Below are 13,201 nucleotides of genomic sequence, written 5' to 3'. Positions count from 1 at the left end.
AATACAGATCGATGGCTGTAAGCACGGCGGAAGTCACATGGATTAGGCACTTATTGAGTGGTCTTGGGGAGACAATTATTCGATCTTTTCTTCTATGTGACAATCAAAGCGCAATAAACATTGCATGTAATCCTATCCAGCATAGCAGAACGAAGCACATTGAGATTGATCAACATTTCATACGGCAGAAAGTCGAGATGAAGGAGATAGAACTACGTCATGTTCGAACAGAAGATCAAGTGGCAGACCTGTTTACCAAGGGGTTAACAGGACGTCAATTTTGGCTATTGAAGAGCAAGTTGTACATGCTCCAAAATCACGTACAACTTGAGGTAGGGTGTTAAAATATCACTTGCGTATGGATCTGGATCCAGATCCATACGCATGGTATGTTTAATGAACACATGTTGAATATTACTTATTAAGGGCATCCTTGTAATATCTCTGATATTACAAGGATCATTGTATACCTGTTTGATTTATAAAAGGATTAGGGCTTGGAGGTCGAGTAACATAGAGCCGCCCCAGCCATTGATTATTTCTCTCTCTCTCTCTCTCTCTCTCTCTCTCTCTCTCTCTCTCTCTCTCTCTCTCTCTCTCTCTCTCTCTCTCTCTCTCTCTCTCTCCCTGTTTACTGTGGAAACTGTACCAGATATCAAATCTGATACTTCGTTTGTGGTATTGTACAACCATAACTTATACACCCTTGATTTACATAGATTTAAGCTCCAAAAGGAAAATCTAACCTTAGGATCATGTTTAGCATGTTTTATTTAAATATATCCATGTGTTAAAGTTGATTTAAACATGATGTTTTATACCAATTTTAAGTCACCCTCATCTTCATGAATTGTGAACAAGGTTTTAAAACCCGTGACTCGGGACTCGACTTGTTCTTTATTGACTCGTGACTCGGCGGGTCAACTCGGTGACTCAGACCGGGTTTTGTTAACTTTTGATTTTAAAAGAAAAACAATTTATAATTTGTCTCAAACCATGTTTTTCAGTAAACAAGAGATCCTTGGGTTATGTAAAGGCATGTAATCACTAAAACTGGGAGAGAGATGTGACTCTTTCTTAGGTTGCTTTTGAACTGATAACAATTGGCATCAACTAAATTAGCTTGGTTTTTGCTTGTATTACTTCTTGGGTTTGTCATTTTCTAGTTAAACCATTCATAGAGAGCAGTAGCATTGAAAAATGCATAGGCTGATCTCTGCCAGACTATCTCACAGGAATATTCCCAACTTACCAGTTACCCTTGTGTCATGCCCCCTTATACAGTATTCTTAATGAAAAATTGAACAACAATGGCATGCCATGTGTCCTTTTTGTTGTCCATGTGACCATATATAAATGTACATCCTTGACAAATGAACAAAGGTCATTAAAAGCAACTAATGTTGTAGCAAAAAACTCTAGGATATCCTGCTAAATAGCCTTCAAATTTCTTTTTTAGACAAAGGACTATGGAGTAAGTTGAAAAATAACTATGGTGTCAGTTAAAAAATATGAAATTAAGTGGCATGACAAAAATTCTCGAAAGAGATGCAGCAGATAAAATCCTGGTTGTTCACTCTCAAACAGAGCTAAAACTCTTTTCCCTATGAACACTGGCTCCTAATGTTGTTTCTTATGAATTAGCGGGATTTTTGTATTTTGATGGTTCTGTGCATTGTCAAGCAATCAAGAACTTATGTGAAGCTCTGTTGACATTTGTCTTATTGGTAGAAATTTATGAAAACGTTATGAATCCTCTCTTGAGTGACTTCTAGCTACTGGCTACCACAAGGCCAATTACCAGTTTCCAACATATACTTAGTTCCTTAATTTTATGCTTCTGATAATACATGATGAATATTATAGTTGATTATGCTATGATAGTGATACTTAGTACCTGTTACGAAGTTAACACACACACACAGGGAAGATCCAAGAGCACACATACCACAAATCTAATGAGCACATCAGTCCACCAAATCAGCCAACACAAGGACCACTAAGGATACACTCACAAGAGACCCTAAGGGTCTGTCTGATTGCTTGTCCAAGATTGGACAGACCCTTAGAACATAACAGACAAAACATATGTTTTGTCTGTAACAACCGTACTTCGCCCGATGTTTGTTTAACTCAAATAAAAAATCAAATTTCAAACATCCCAGAACTCGCCCGAGTCAGGCCCAAGTAAAGGCCGAGTCTTGTCAGGCCGAGTTTGCCTTGCCGCCCGGGTTGACTCGTTGGAGGGCCGAGTCAACGAGTTGACTCGACGAGTTTTAAAACCATGATTGTGAGCCATTGATTTTTCACCATCTCAAAAAATAGAATCTTATGGTGTATTAGATATGATAAAACCTTCTAACATAGTAAATAAATGATGTTGAACACATCTGTAAGGTAAGACTTAACATTTGGTGGCTAGATCCATACAAATAAAAGTGTGTACCATTGTATCGTATCATAGTACAAAACCATTATATATATATATATATATATGAGAGAGAGAATAATATTTGGTGCTATTGCAGGCATGGAGCTATTGATCTGGAAATCATAGGTTTAAGCTTCAATGACTCAATCTGACTACATAGATGTGTTCAGCATGGTTTGTTTGCTAAGGACCAATCCATGGATCATGTTATTTTGATCTAAAAATATGATCCTTTAAGTCATGAAATTTTAGTGTACTGTGAGCCATTGATTTTTGAAGCCCTTAAAAAACCTGCTTACATGTTACAATCACATGATTCAAAACTCATTTTTTGCTAAACAAACCATGTAGATTGCAACCATAAGGTCCGGTCTACCAAAAAAAATTCTAAAACATATGAAAAGAAGGTGATTTATAGTCAACAACAACACCCCCCCCCCCCCCCACACACACACACACACATATATATATATATATATATATATATATATATATATATATATATATATATATATATATATATATAAAGCAATTTACTGGATATGCACTTTCTATTTAAAGATCATAGCTATGGTTATTCACAAATTCTAGACAAGTTGTGAGAACACCTTTTCCGCCACTTTCACCAGTTTAGTATCCAGAGACTTGGGGTCTTCATTTGAGGAAAGAGCATGGTGAAGGAATAGAGCCTTGGCATCTTCCATCCCCAGCTGTGGGACCTGATAGATGCAATCAAATTGCTTGAATTTCCTTCTAGATGTGACAATAGTTTTAAAGCCCCATTTTCTGATCACGAATCTCTTTAGCACTGAATCATCACAAACATCATCTAAGACCACTAGGATGGCATCCCCCTTTGGCTTTCTATCCTTCAAATGGGACCTCAGCTGGTCAATTGCATCGTCCAAACTTACAAAATCAGTAGTTTTGACTGCATTTACCAAGTCTGCCCATAATCTCTCAACCATCTTGATCAACATCGAATCCGGTGACTTTGAAATACGTAAATGGATGACCTTGTAGAACTCATCTGGGAGTTGCAAAATGAAGAAGATCATCAGCATTAGTATTCATGCTGAATTAACAGATCCTACATCGATTGTTTCTTAAAGAAAACAGATGTGTTTGGAACTAAGGTACTTTGAGGGCATTTCATGAAAAATAGGGAACTGAGTTCCCCTTCGAGAGTGTGTTCAGAATTCTTGAATGGGTGGAAGTCAGATTCAATTCCATCAAATTTAGAAACAGGGAGAATTTTGATGGAACTATAATCCAATTCCACTAATCCAAACACATATGAAAGGGGAATTACCACCTGTCTACCACTCTAATGCGTTCCTCTAAGAAGTAATTGCATTCTCCACCCTAACTTTCCCTCAAATGCACTAGTATTCCAATTGCAAAATGCACAATGGGGAGTCCATTGGAAACTCTAAGGAATACAGAGGAATTGCAAGGTGTGAGAGTTGCCAGGCATGTGAAATTGAAATAATTTGCATACTGCACACATCTATATGATCAAATTCACAAAAATAGTTTCCCCAAACAAGCATGCAGAAGAATGGCTATCAAGAAGGACAAATCTAAACGGGAATTATACCTTTGACTTGCTCACAGAGCTTTGCCACCAAAGTTGATTTCCCACACCCTCCAAGACCGCAGACTCCGACCACGGAAACATCTCCCAGCAACAACTTTTGCTTCAACTCTTCCACTGGTGCCTTCCAGCCAACAGTAAAGCTTGGTGGCTGTGGCACCGCAGAACCCAAGTTGGAGGTCGAGGTCGTTGAGATCTGCGTCCTCATAATCACCCATATGTCAGCCACCATTGTGTCGTGTATGAAATTCCTCAGATACTGGTTATGACCTTTCAATCGCTCGGCGTAATCTTTAACCCTGAAGAATTTCCACATTGGCAGGTTGGTGCATTTGTTAACCAACTCCTCACATTCCTTCAATTTCTCCAACAGCTCCTTCATCTCCTCCCGTCTTCTGACAGTCAAATCATCAGTCCTGCTTTCATCTGCAATTTCTTCGTCGAACTGCTTAACATGTTCGATTCGGGGAATCAAATTGTTTAGAAGACTCTTGAGCGTACCGAACTCGCTATCGAAACTCTCGTATACCTTCTTCGCCTCCTCGATAACCTTTAGGATCCCTTTGACCACAGTATGTACTGTTATAGAAATCGGTTCCACCATCTTCTTTCTAGTGTTTCTGTCGCTTCGATTCTCTTACACAAAAACCAGAGAGGACTAACGTGGAGTACCCAACTCCCAATCCGTATAGATTAATAAGCTCAAACCTCAAACACACAGATTTTGAGTTTGTATACCCAATTCAGACCAATGAAGCAAACTTGGTGGTTTCTTCGACTCTTTCAGATCTCATTAAGAACGGATTTGGTAGAAACCGAAAACATATCAGAGCGAGAAGTGAATAACATCAACATCTGTGTGACAAATACCAAACTCATTAGTATAAGGTGATTGGTCGTCTACATCTTAAATCATTCCAAACAATGACCAAGTTTCTGTAAAAAAAATCACTGTTCACAACTGGAACTCAGTTCCACAAACAAGCGATTTCTTTGCGAATCACTGAAACAGGGCAAGTATTTCTGAACACCAACGTGAATTGAGAAATTTTATGCAGGAAAAGAAAATGGAGAGAAACTGCAATAATTGGGAGACTGTTTCTTAGGAGAGGAGGAAGTGACGAACCTGACTGATCGTTCAGATGGTCGGCCTTCTCTCTCTCTCTCTCTCTCTCTCTCTCTCTCTCTCTCTCTCTCTCTCTCTCTCTCTCTCTCTCTCTCTCTCTTCGGGAGCGTAGAGAGTGAAGACAATTTGAGTTCCCAGGCAACCTTTGACCGCGTTCTCAGAGAAGGCATGAACTATGAAACTTCTGTTATTTTCCCACGAAAACGAGAGAAAATGGATAAGCGAACGCCCCTGGTTGTCAATGCTCCCCAAAGGAACCTGTTTGGAATCGGGTAGCTGGGATGGGCGTTTATGCATTTGGGATGGAAAGTGAGGTCATTTCTCCTTTGTCAACCTTATGACCTTCCTTTTAAAAATAGGCGTCATGTTTTTAAATTGTCCGATATCAGTCTCTGTCTTGTCTAAATCTGTCTCTGAGGGACACGGCATTTTGGTTGGGCCTCCTAGTTGACACAAGTAGATACGCTCGGACACGTGGACACCTACACTAACACACGTTTGCTCATTATTTTAATATTTTAGTATTTTTTCTTTTTTTAATAAAAATTTTACTATGAAAATATCAAAACTATTTTGTGCCCTCATATCCTATTTCTTGGTAAAATTTTGTGTTCACCAATCTTTGTGGCATAGGTCAGTAATTACCAAGAGGTCTTGCACTTTTTTAGTCTCATATTTGATTCCAATCTGAATTTTAGTGGATTTAGTTGTTCCGGATCCAAACCGTTTGCATCCTTGCCTCTGTTATTATCTATTAACTAAGGTTAACTTTTAAATCAAATTACAATAACACCTTTAAAATTAAATGTTTCAAATAATTATTATTTTCTTTTTTTATAAAGATAAACAAGTTTTTTTTTAATTCTAAAGGAGAATGCGGAATACTGAAAAACAAAATCACCTTCCACGAGATGAAGGATGCCAACTTCAGTTCTTCTATATGCCGCAATTTTCACAAAAACCTGTTGCTCGTTGTCAGGAATTTCAGAAAAGTGAAGTTTATTTTTAAATTAAGAGCAAAAGGTTGGCTCCTAATGAAATTTTCTCCAAAGAAAATTATAAGAGTGGTGTACCATACAGTAGGGGTGGCAAAACCTGACACGACCCGCCAACCCCCCTCTTAGGCGGGTTCGGGTTGGGCTTAAGCCAACCCGTTTAATAAATGGGTCGACCCGCCTAACCCGTCTATTAAACGGTTCGGGTTCGGGTTCGGGTTCGGGTTGGGGGTATGCCAACCCGCCAACCCGGCTGACCCGTTTAATAAATGGGTTAGACGGGCGGGTCAAGCCGCCAACCCGACCCGTCAACCCCACCCGCCAACCTGACCCGAGAACCCGTTTACCCGACCCAACCCATTTATTAAATGGGTTGGCGGGTCGTGTCGGGTTACCCGTTTATTAAACGGGCCGGGTTCGTGTTTGCCACAGCTGACCCGTTTAATAAACGGGCCGGGTTCGGGTTGAGGTATGCTGACCCGCCAACCCGACAGGATTGCCACCCCTACCATACAGTGCCCTAGGGCTGTCAACGGATCGGGTTAGGTCTGGATCCATTCATATAACTAATAACTGGGTTTTAAGTTTTATTGAGTCCCAAAAAATAGAATCTCAAACCCAAACCTGCATAATTTTAAAATTTTATTTTTATCAAAAATATATATATAATACTCGGATTGGGTGGGCTACTTGACAAAAAATTAAGTCAAATGGACTAATGGAGTACCTGGAAAAAATCATGATACAAACCCAGCCCACATAATGCTCAGGTCGTGTTCCGGTTGACCCAAATATTATTCGGATCGATACTTTTCATGCTCATATCAGAGAATTTGAGTTCAAAAAGGATCGTGTATCCGATATAAACTGAACCCGTTGACAACCCTAATGGGAGAAAGGTCGCATGTATTGAAAGAAGGGACAGCTGAATGCCAGCTAGGGCAAAGCCGTTTACAATAGTGAGGAGTTTAAAATATACCCATCCTTCCTTGCAAGATGAAAAAAAAAACCATAAATGTGTAAAATAACATTTTATTATATATCAATGACGGATGCAATACAAAAATTTACAAAAACATGCCTGACTTTTGACCTATTTACAATAACAACCTAACTTTTAAAAAATTATGGATATCTGCCTGAGTTAAGAATCTAATTTTCAAAAAATAGGCCTCTCTCGCTTACCTGACTTTACCATGATTAAATCATAGTTAAACATAATAAGATAGTTCCATTGCCCTTCCTGTGGTCTAATGTTTCTGTTTTATCGTGGCTACCACCGTTTACTCTCGTGGTTCAAGTCAGTCCCCGTCCTCTAGGAAAACCCGGGATCCTCCAACTACCAGAGAGCGCATCAGAGGAAGCAGGGATGCACAGGTAGACATTTCATGTTAAGGAAGGTGAAACAGACATGTTGTACACATTGAACTTGAGGGGGCATGAGAAGGAAAGGTTTGATCTGATGCAGTGAATCAGATAAGTGGTCAAGAAAAATACAGTAGAGAAAAGCAAGAGAAGCAGGAATTACAACACAGGAGATCTGTTGACACAAGTAGTACATTCAAACAAGAAAGAGAACAAGTGATTCAAAGTGGCCTTTTTGGCAAAACCACCGGGATGGCACTCCCCACCCTCTATGAAAACATGAATCTCAGAAGAATATAGTGACAGGGATTTAATGCAGATTAGCAAGTTCATCTTGTCAGAAAACTTTCTTTATTGAGCCATGTAATAGACCTGCTCTATATTAATAGAGTCTTCTTTGTAAATCGTGTAAGAGATAAAGAGAAAAAGAAGGAAAAAATAAAGAGAGCACTTACCTTCCCGTGAATGTAGGCATGCATTACTGCGTGTATTATTTCTTAGTGTTGAGTATGTCCCATATCTCTCACAACTTTTACATTTCAAACATGGGAAGTCAAGCCAAGGAGGCTCATGTGTGAAAGGAAAGAGATTCCTTCCAGGGGCATTTGAGTTGCTGAGTTCCGCGGATCATCCAAATTCCGTTTCTTCTAGGAAAACGAATGTTGTCTACTGTGTGAAAGGAGTGGGGGCAGACTAGAGTCGTTGGAGGTTCCATCATGTGAATCCTAACATGGAATATCTAGGGTCTCACTGAATGCGTTGAAGCATGTTTTTTTAACGCCCTCATCAAGGACTTTTGGAGTCCCGGTTTGTGGGTAGCACTTCCCAAAGAAAACTACCAAAGCGGCACACCCAAAACATGACACTATTTTTTTTTAAATAACAACATTAATTAAATTTAAGTAAAATAAATCTCACATAAGCCGTAAAAGATAAATCATCCAAATGAGACATCACCTCTCCAATTCAATAAACAAAGAAAAAAAAAATAACTGCTCTACTAAAAGATGAGGCTACCTACCTCTTAAAGAAGGCTGAGAGCGTCTTTACACCAAGTTTTGTCTCTCAAGTCACCTGAATCATACAGTTGTAATAATTAAAAGGAGCGAGTCCAGTAAAAAACAAATTATAAACAAAAATAAACTCAAATTACAACTGTAGTGGGCTCTAAGCCCATAATCTTATTTTAGTTTTCTATCACACATTATATACAGGTTTATATTTTTTTATTTCTTCAATTTCTCACTCGATTCTCACAAGTTAGCATTCTCTCAACACTAACTATTATTTATTTTAGCTATACCGGTAATATTCCATTGTGGGCATAGCAACCCGTGTAGAATAACTTAATTCTTCGGTGTTGACCAGACTATGAACCACTTTCACTCAGTTCACTGCAGTGGAGGACCTTTGGTAGCGAACCAGCTAGTCAGAAGTCTAAAGTTATATCTGGCCCAAGGTTTTTGTGGTTGCTACATCTTAATCTAACTCTAGAGTCTCAAATCTCTCGTTGAAACCCTAAAATTCTCTAGGACTTGCATCTCACATGAACTCTCTTTCGAGTTCATTTTCAACAAGCGTTTTCAAGGGAGATTCACATTCAAGTATTCTCAAAGGACAAGTCATAAGGTTCTGAGGTTCACCAATTTCTAAACATGTAGAGATGTAGTCTCGCTACATCTATAAATCTTCAAGACCCCAACAGTGATGACTCACATGCTGACAGCTATGAGGCAGCCATTTCTACCATTTTTTTCAGTGATTTTTGGGATTCTAAGCATGTTATAGTATGTTAAGTTACAATAACACCTCTGTAACTATTATGTGACTCAAATCTCATCGCAAAAACTTTGTTCTCGCTCATGTATTTCTAAGTTCTTCATAAACTCAAGCATGCATTTCATCTAACATAAAATAATTCAATACACGCAACTCATGCTGAAGTATCACGTATACATGAAATCATTTATTGCATTCAAGACTAATTCGCATGCATTCATTCTCTAATCATAAGGGAATTGTATTTCTATCATGCAGTTACAAACTCATTTGAATTCAATCATGATCTCACGCAAACATAATTTCATGTAGTCTAATTTGCAAATGCATAAGAATATAATATTTTATTAACTAAAATGCTTATAATTTTCCTTACCTTGAATGTAAACGTTGCACTCTGATTGCAGTCAATTTTCATGTGGCTCAAATAATAGAGTCTAATCATCACACAAGCATGTTTAATAAGCAGACATTATATATTATCAAAATTACCAAAGTATCATTTCTAAGGTGGTTTGTTAGACCTTAATTTTTATGCCCTTGATATGGTCAAAACTATAAGATAGTTATATTCCTCTCTATGATACAAACTTAATGCACCAAACCTTACTCAATTTTGAGTTCAAGGTGCAAAGTTATACTCATTTTACTTAATTGGATATCGGGTTATACACAAGGATAGTTTGGTCATTTCACCTTTAAGCAATTTGACCATATTTGGCCAAGGAAAAATTGGGTTTAGTTTGAGTTCATAATACTAGGTTTATTGAACCTAGTCCAGACCCAACTAGGTTTGGGTTCAAACCCATCTGAAATCTCTAAACTTCATCTCGGATTTGCTTTCTAAATGGTGCGGATATATATCCGGTTTGGTGTAACTGGATTGGACCCAAACAAGACTGGTTTAGTTTTGTCTCAATCAAGAACTTGAACTGATCTAATCCAGAACAGATAGGATTAGACCCAGTTCTGATCTTGATCCAGAACTGTCATATTAGATTCAAACCCAGTTTTGATCTGGATCAAAAACTGATTCATTTAGTTACAAACAAGATCCAGAACCAATCCATCCAGTTATATACTAGATTCAGATCCAGTTCTCATATAAATTCAAGACTGGTCCATTCAGTTACAAACAGGATCCAAATTCAGTTTTGATCTGGATCCAAAACTAATTCATCTAGTTATAGACTGGATCTAGATCCAGTTTTGATATGGATCAAAGACCGATTCATCCAATTACAAATAGAATCTAGATCTAGTTCTGATATGGATCAAAAACTAATTTATCTAGATTTGATACAGACCCAATTTTGCCTAGATATGGTTTAACCTAGATCGGTCATAATCAATTGGATCGAATTGGACCCAGAGTCAGTCTAGTCCAATTTAATCTAGACCTAACCTTTGGTTGTTAGCTTCCTCAACCTCTCTCTCTCTCTCTCTCTCTCTCTCTCTCTCTCTCTCTCTCTCTCTCTCTCTCTCTCTCTCTCTCTCTCTCTCTCTCTCTCTCTCTCTCTCTCTCTCTTTCTCTTTATAACGATGTCGACAACCATGCCTGCTGACCTCTTTTTTTATATACGCGGCAACCATGGTTGTCGGCCTTCTCTTTTTTAATATGTTGGCAGCCATGGTTGTCGACCTTCCCAAAAAAAACAAACAGAAAGAAAGAAAACAAGGGAAGGGGCAAAGGGGAAGTCGCTTACCTGTTGGTGGCTCTTTTCATCAATGGTGCTCTGGTGAAGACCCTCCTCCCTCTATTCACTCCCTTTCTCTCTATGCCAACTCTCTCAATCTCTCTCTTGTTCACTATGTGGTGGAGCAGGGGCTCACTGTGAGGTTTCTTTATAGAGACCTCATGATGGGTGAGGATAAACCTCACCCTAATGAAATCATGGGGGCGAGGTTTTATCCTCATCTCCCCCGCAATGAAAAAGGTGGGGGGTGGGGGGGGGGGGGGGGGAGACGGTGCCACCATTTGGGAAATTGTTTTCACACAGTTGTTTTTTTTTTATCTTTTCTTCACCCGACTTTGTTAGGTGAATTTTATAATTTTACCTCCTTAAAAAGAGATTTGTCTCGAATCTTACCTTAAAATAACTGTGAAAACTATGCATGGATATCCGACTCATGCTCCTAAGTAGCCTCATTCTTGTTGTGATGCCTCCATCTGACCAGGACTAAAGGTATAACCTTGTTCTGCAACTTCTGCTCCTTTGCATCTAGAATTTCAATGAAATCCTCTTTAATGCTCATGTTATCTTGAATTTTTAAAACCGGTTTCATTGCATCCAATATGTGTGAAGGGGCTGACACATATTTATGCAACATGGAGATGTGAAATACATTATGAATTCTGGACAAGAAAGGTAGCAAAGTTAAATGGTAAGTTGTCGGACCAACCTTTGTAAATATCTTAAAGGGCCCAATATATCTTGAACTCCATTTTCCTTTACAACGAAAATGCATTACTCTATTAAAAGGAAAAATCTTCAAGAAAACATGATCACCCTATTCAAACTCTAACTCAAGATGACTCTGGTCCACATAACATTTTTGTCGACTCTGCACCGTTAGAAGTCTCTCTCGAATGAGTCTGACTTGCTCTATCATATGTTGCATCAACTCAAGCTCTAACGATCTTTTTTCTCCAACCTCATCCCAATACAAGGTGAATTATGTGTGCACCAACATATATGCATTTCATTATGAGACCAGAGCCCAATTTTTATGATTGCTTAGCTGGTGCTAGGTTTGACAAATTGGACCATGGAGTGGCTTGCCCAAGCACGCAGGGCGATCTATTTTTGCCCTATCTCCACTACCAAGTTGAAGAGACATTTAGCCCCAAGGTGTTTGACGCACTTGAGGGAGCCTTGGCCACTAGATGAGTTGTGCCACTGGTTTTTACTGTCGAGAAAGTGACCATAAGTACCACAGGATGAGCCAACGCAACTAGGTATCTGTATCTGATCCCCAAGGCAGTTTTTTATAGAGAAAAAAAAAGCTGAAAGGATATAAAAGCTCTATAAAAACCATGAATGTGCAGCCCTTGCTGCAAAGCTAAAGCTAGGTGTACTCCTTACGAGTAACATGCATATAAGGATTTCACATCAATGAGCTCGCAAGCTAGTGAGGTGGGTTCTCTAAGTTACTCAAAAAAAGGCACCATATTCTTAGCCAACTGTATCCCAATTGTACAAGACCATGACAGGCTTGGAGGCCAGCTGGTTTCAGAAGTCAGCTGACTTTGACAGGGTATATTTAAACATGCTGCAATGTCAGAATGCAATTCTAGCAACGACCAGTTTTTTTGTTCTTAGTGTGACGGTGTATGTGCTAATGACATCTAAGCATATGGCCGTGATATTCGAACTCCAGTCCCCTTAACGTATGACTTGTTAGTTGCCAATCCAGCTCTCATATTCGATTCCAATTAGGCTGTGATTGTAATCATGGAAGGCTTTGCAGCAAGCATTGGAATCAAGTAAATCTCTAAAAGCTTTTTCTTTGAAAAATTTTCCATACATAAATAAAAATTCATAAGTATAAACAATTTTACAAAGTATATTAATGTTGCGGTAAACCCAATTTGTGACCATGATGCAGGCTCAGCTGTTTGAGCCCAGCAGACCGGATTTGTAACTAAAATATGAGAATTGAAAATATATGAACTAGAGTATGAACTGAGATTTTCATGGGTTTTTTCTTAAATCTAACCGTGTTTGTATATGATCTACATGCTTAGTTTTTCATGAACCGGCCCTTGAATCAACAGATTACGATGTTTAAACAGGATTTTTAAGGTTTGAAAATTGAAGGCTCAGAATTTTGGTAAATACTCAAGCATCCAAAAATCATGTTTTTGTGCTGAAAAAGCATGATCCAACAGTCCATTTATAGCAAAT

General features: G+C 38.6%; 1 protein-coding gene across 1 annotated transcript in view; it reads right to left on the bottom strand.

The window, feature by feature from the left end:
• Positions 1-5,248, bottom strand: part of LOC149847871 (putative disease resistance protein At5g47280) — a 53,670-nt gene extending 48,422 nt beyond the window's left edge. Inside the window, exons 1-3 of the mRNA XM_090006508.1 lie at positions 5,155-5,248; positions 4,032-4,883; positions 3,040-3,461 (exon numbers count right to left, since the gene is read on the bottom strand). Of these exons, the coding sequence (XP_089862634.1) occupies positions 3,040-3,461; positions 4,032-4,632 (1,023 nt within the window). The 5' untranslated portion in view covers positions 4,633-4,883; positions 5,155-5,248. The remainder of the gene's footprint in view (positions 1-3,039; positions 3,462-4,031; positions 4,884-5,154) is intronic.
• Positions 5,249-13,201: the final 7,953 nt, after the last annotated feature.

The sequence above is a fragment of the Nuphar pumila genome, chromosome 1 (genome assembly GCF_984573655.1).
Source record: "Nuphar pumila chromosome 1, dmNupPumi1.hap1.1, whole genome shotgun sequence".
Lineage (NCBI taxonomy): Eukaryota > Viridiplantae > Streptophyta > Magnoliopsida > Nymphaeales > Nymphaeaceae > Nuphar > Nuphar pumila.
Note: the sequence above shows the minus strand (reverse complement) of the source record. Positions and strands in the feature narration are given on the sequence as shown.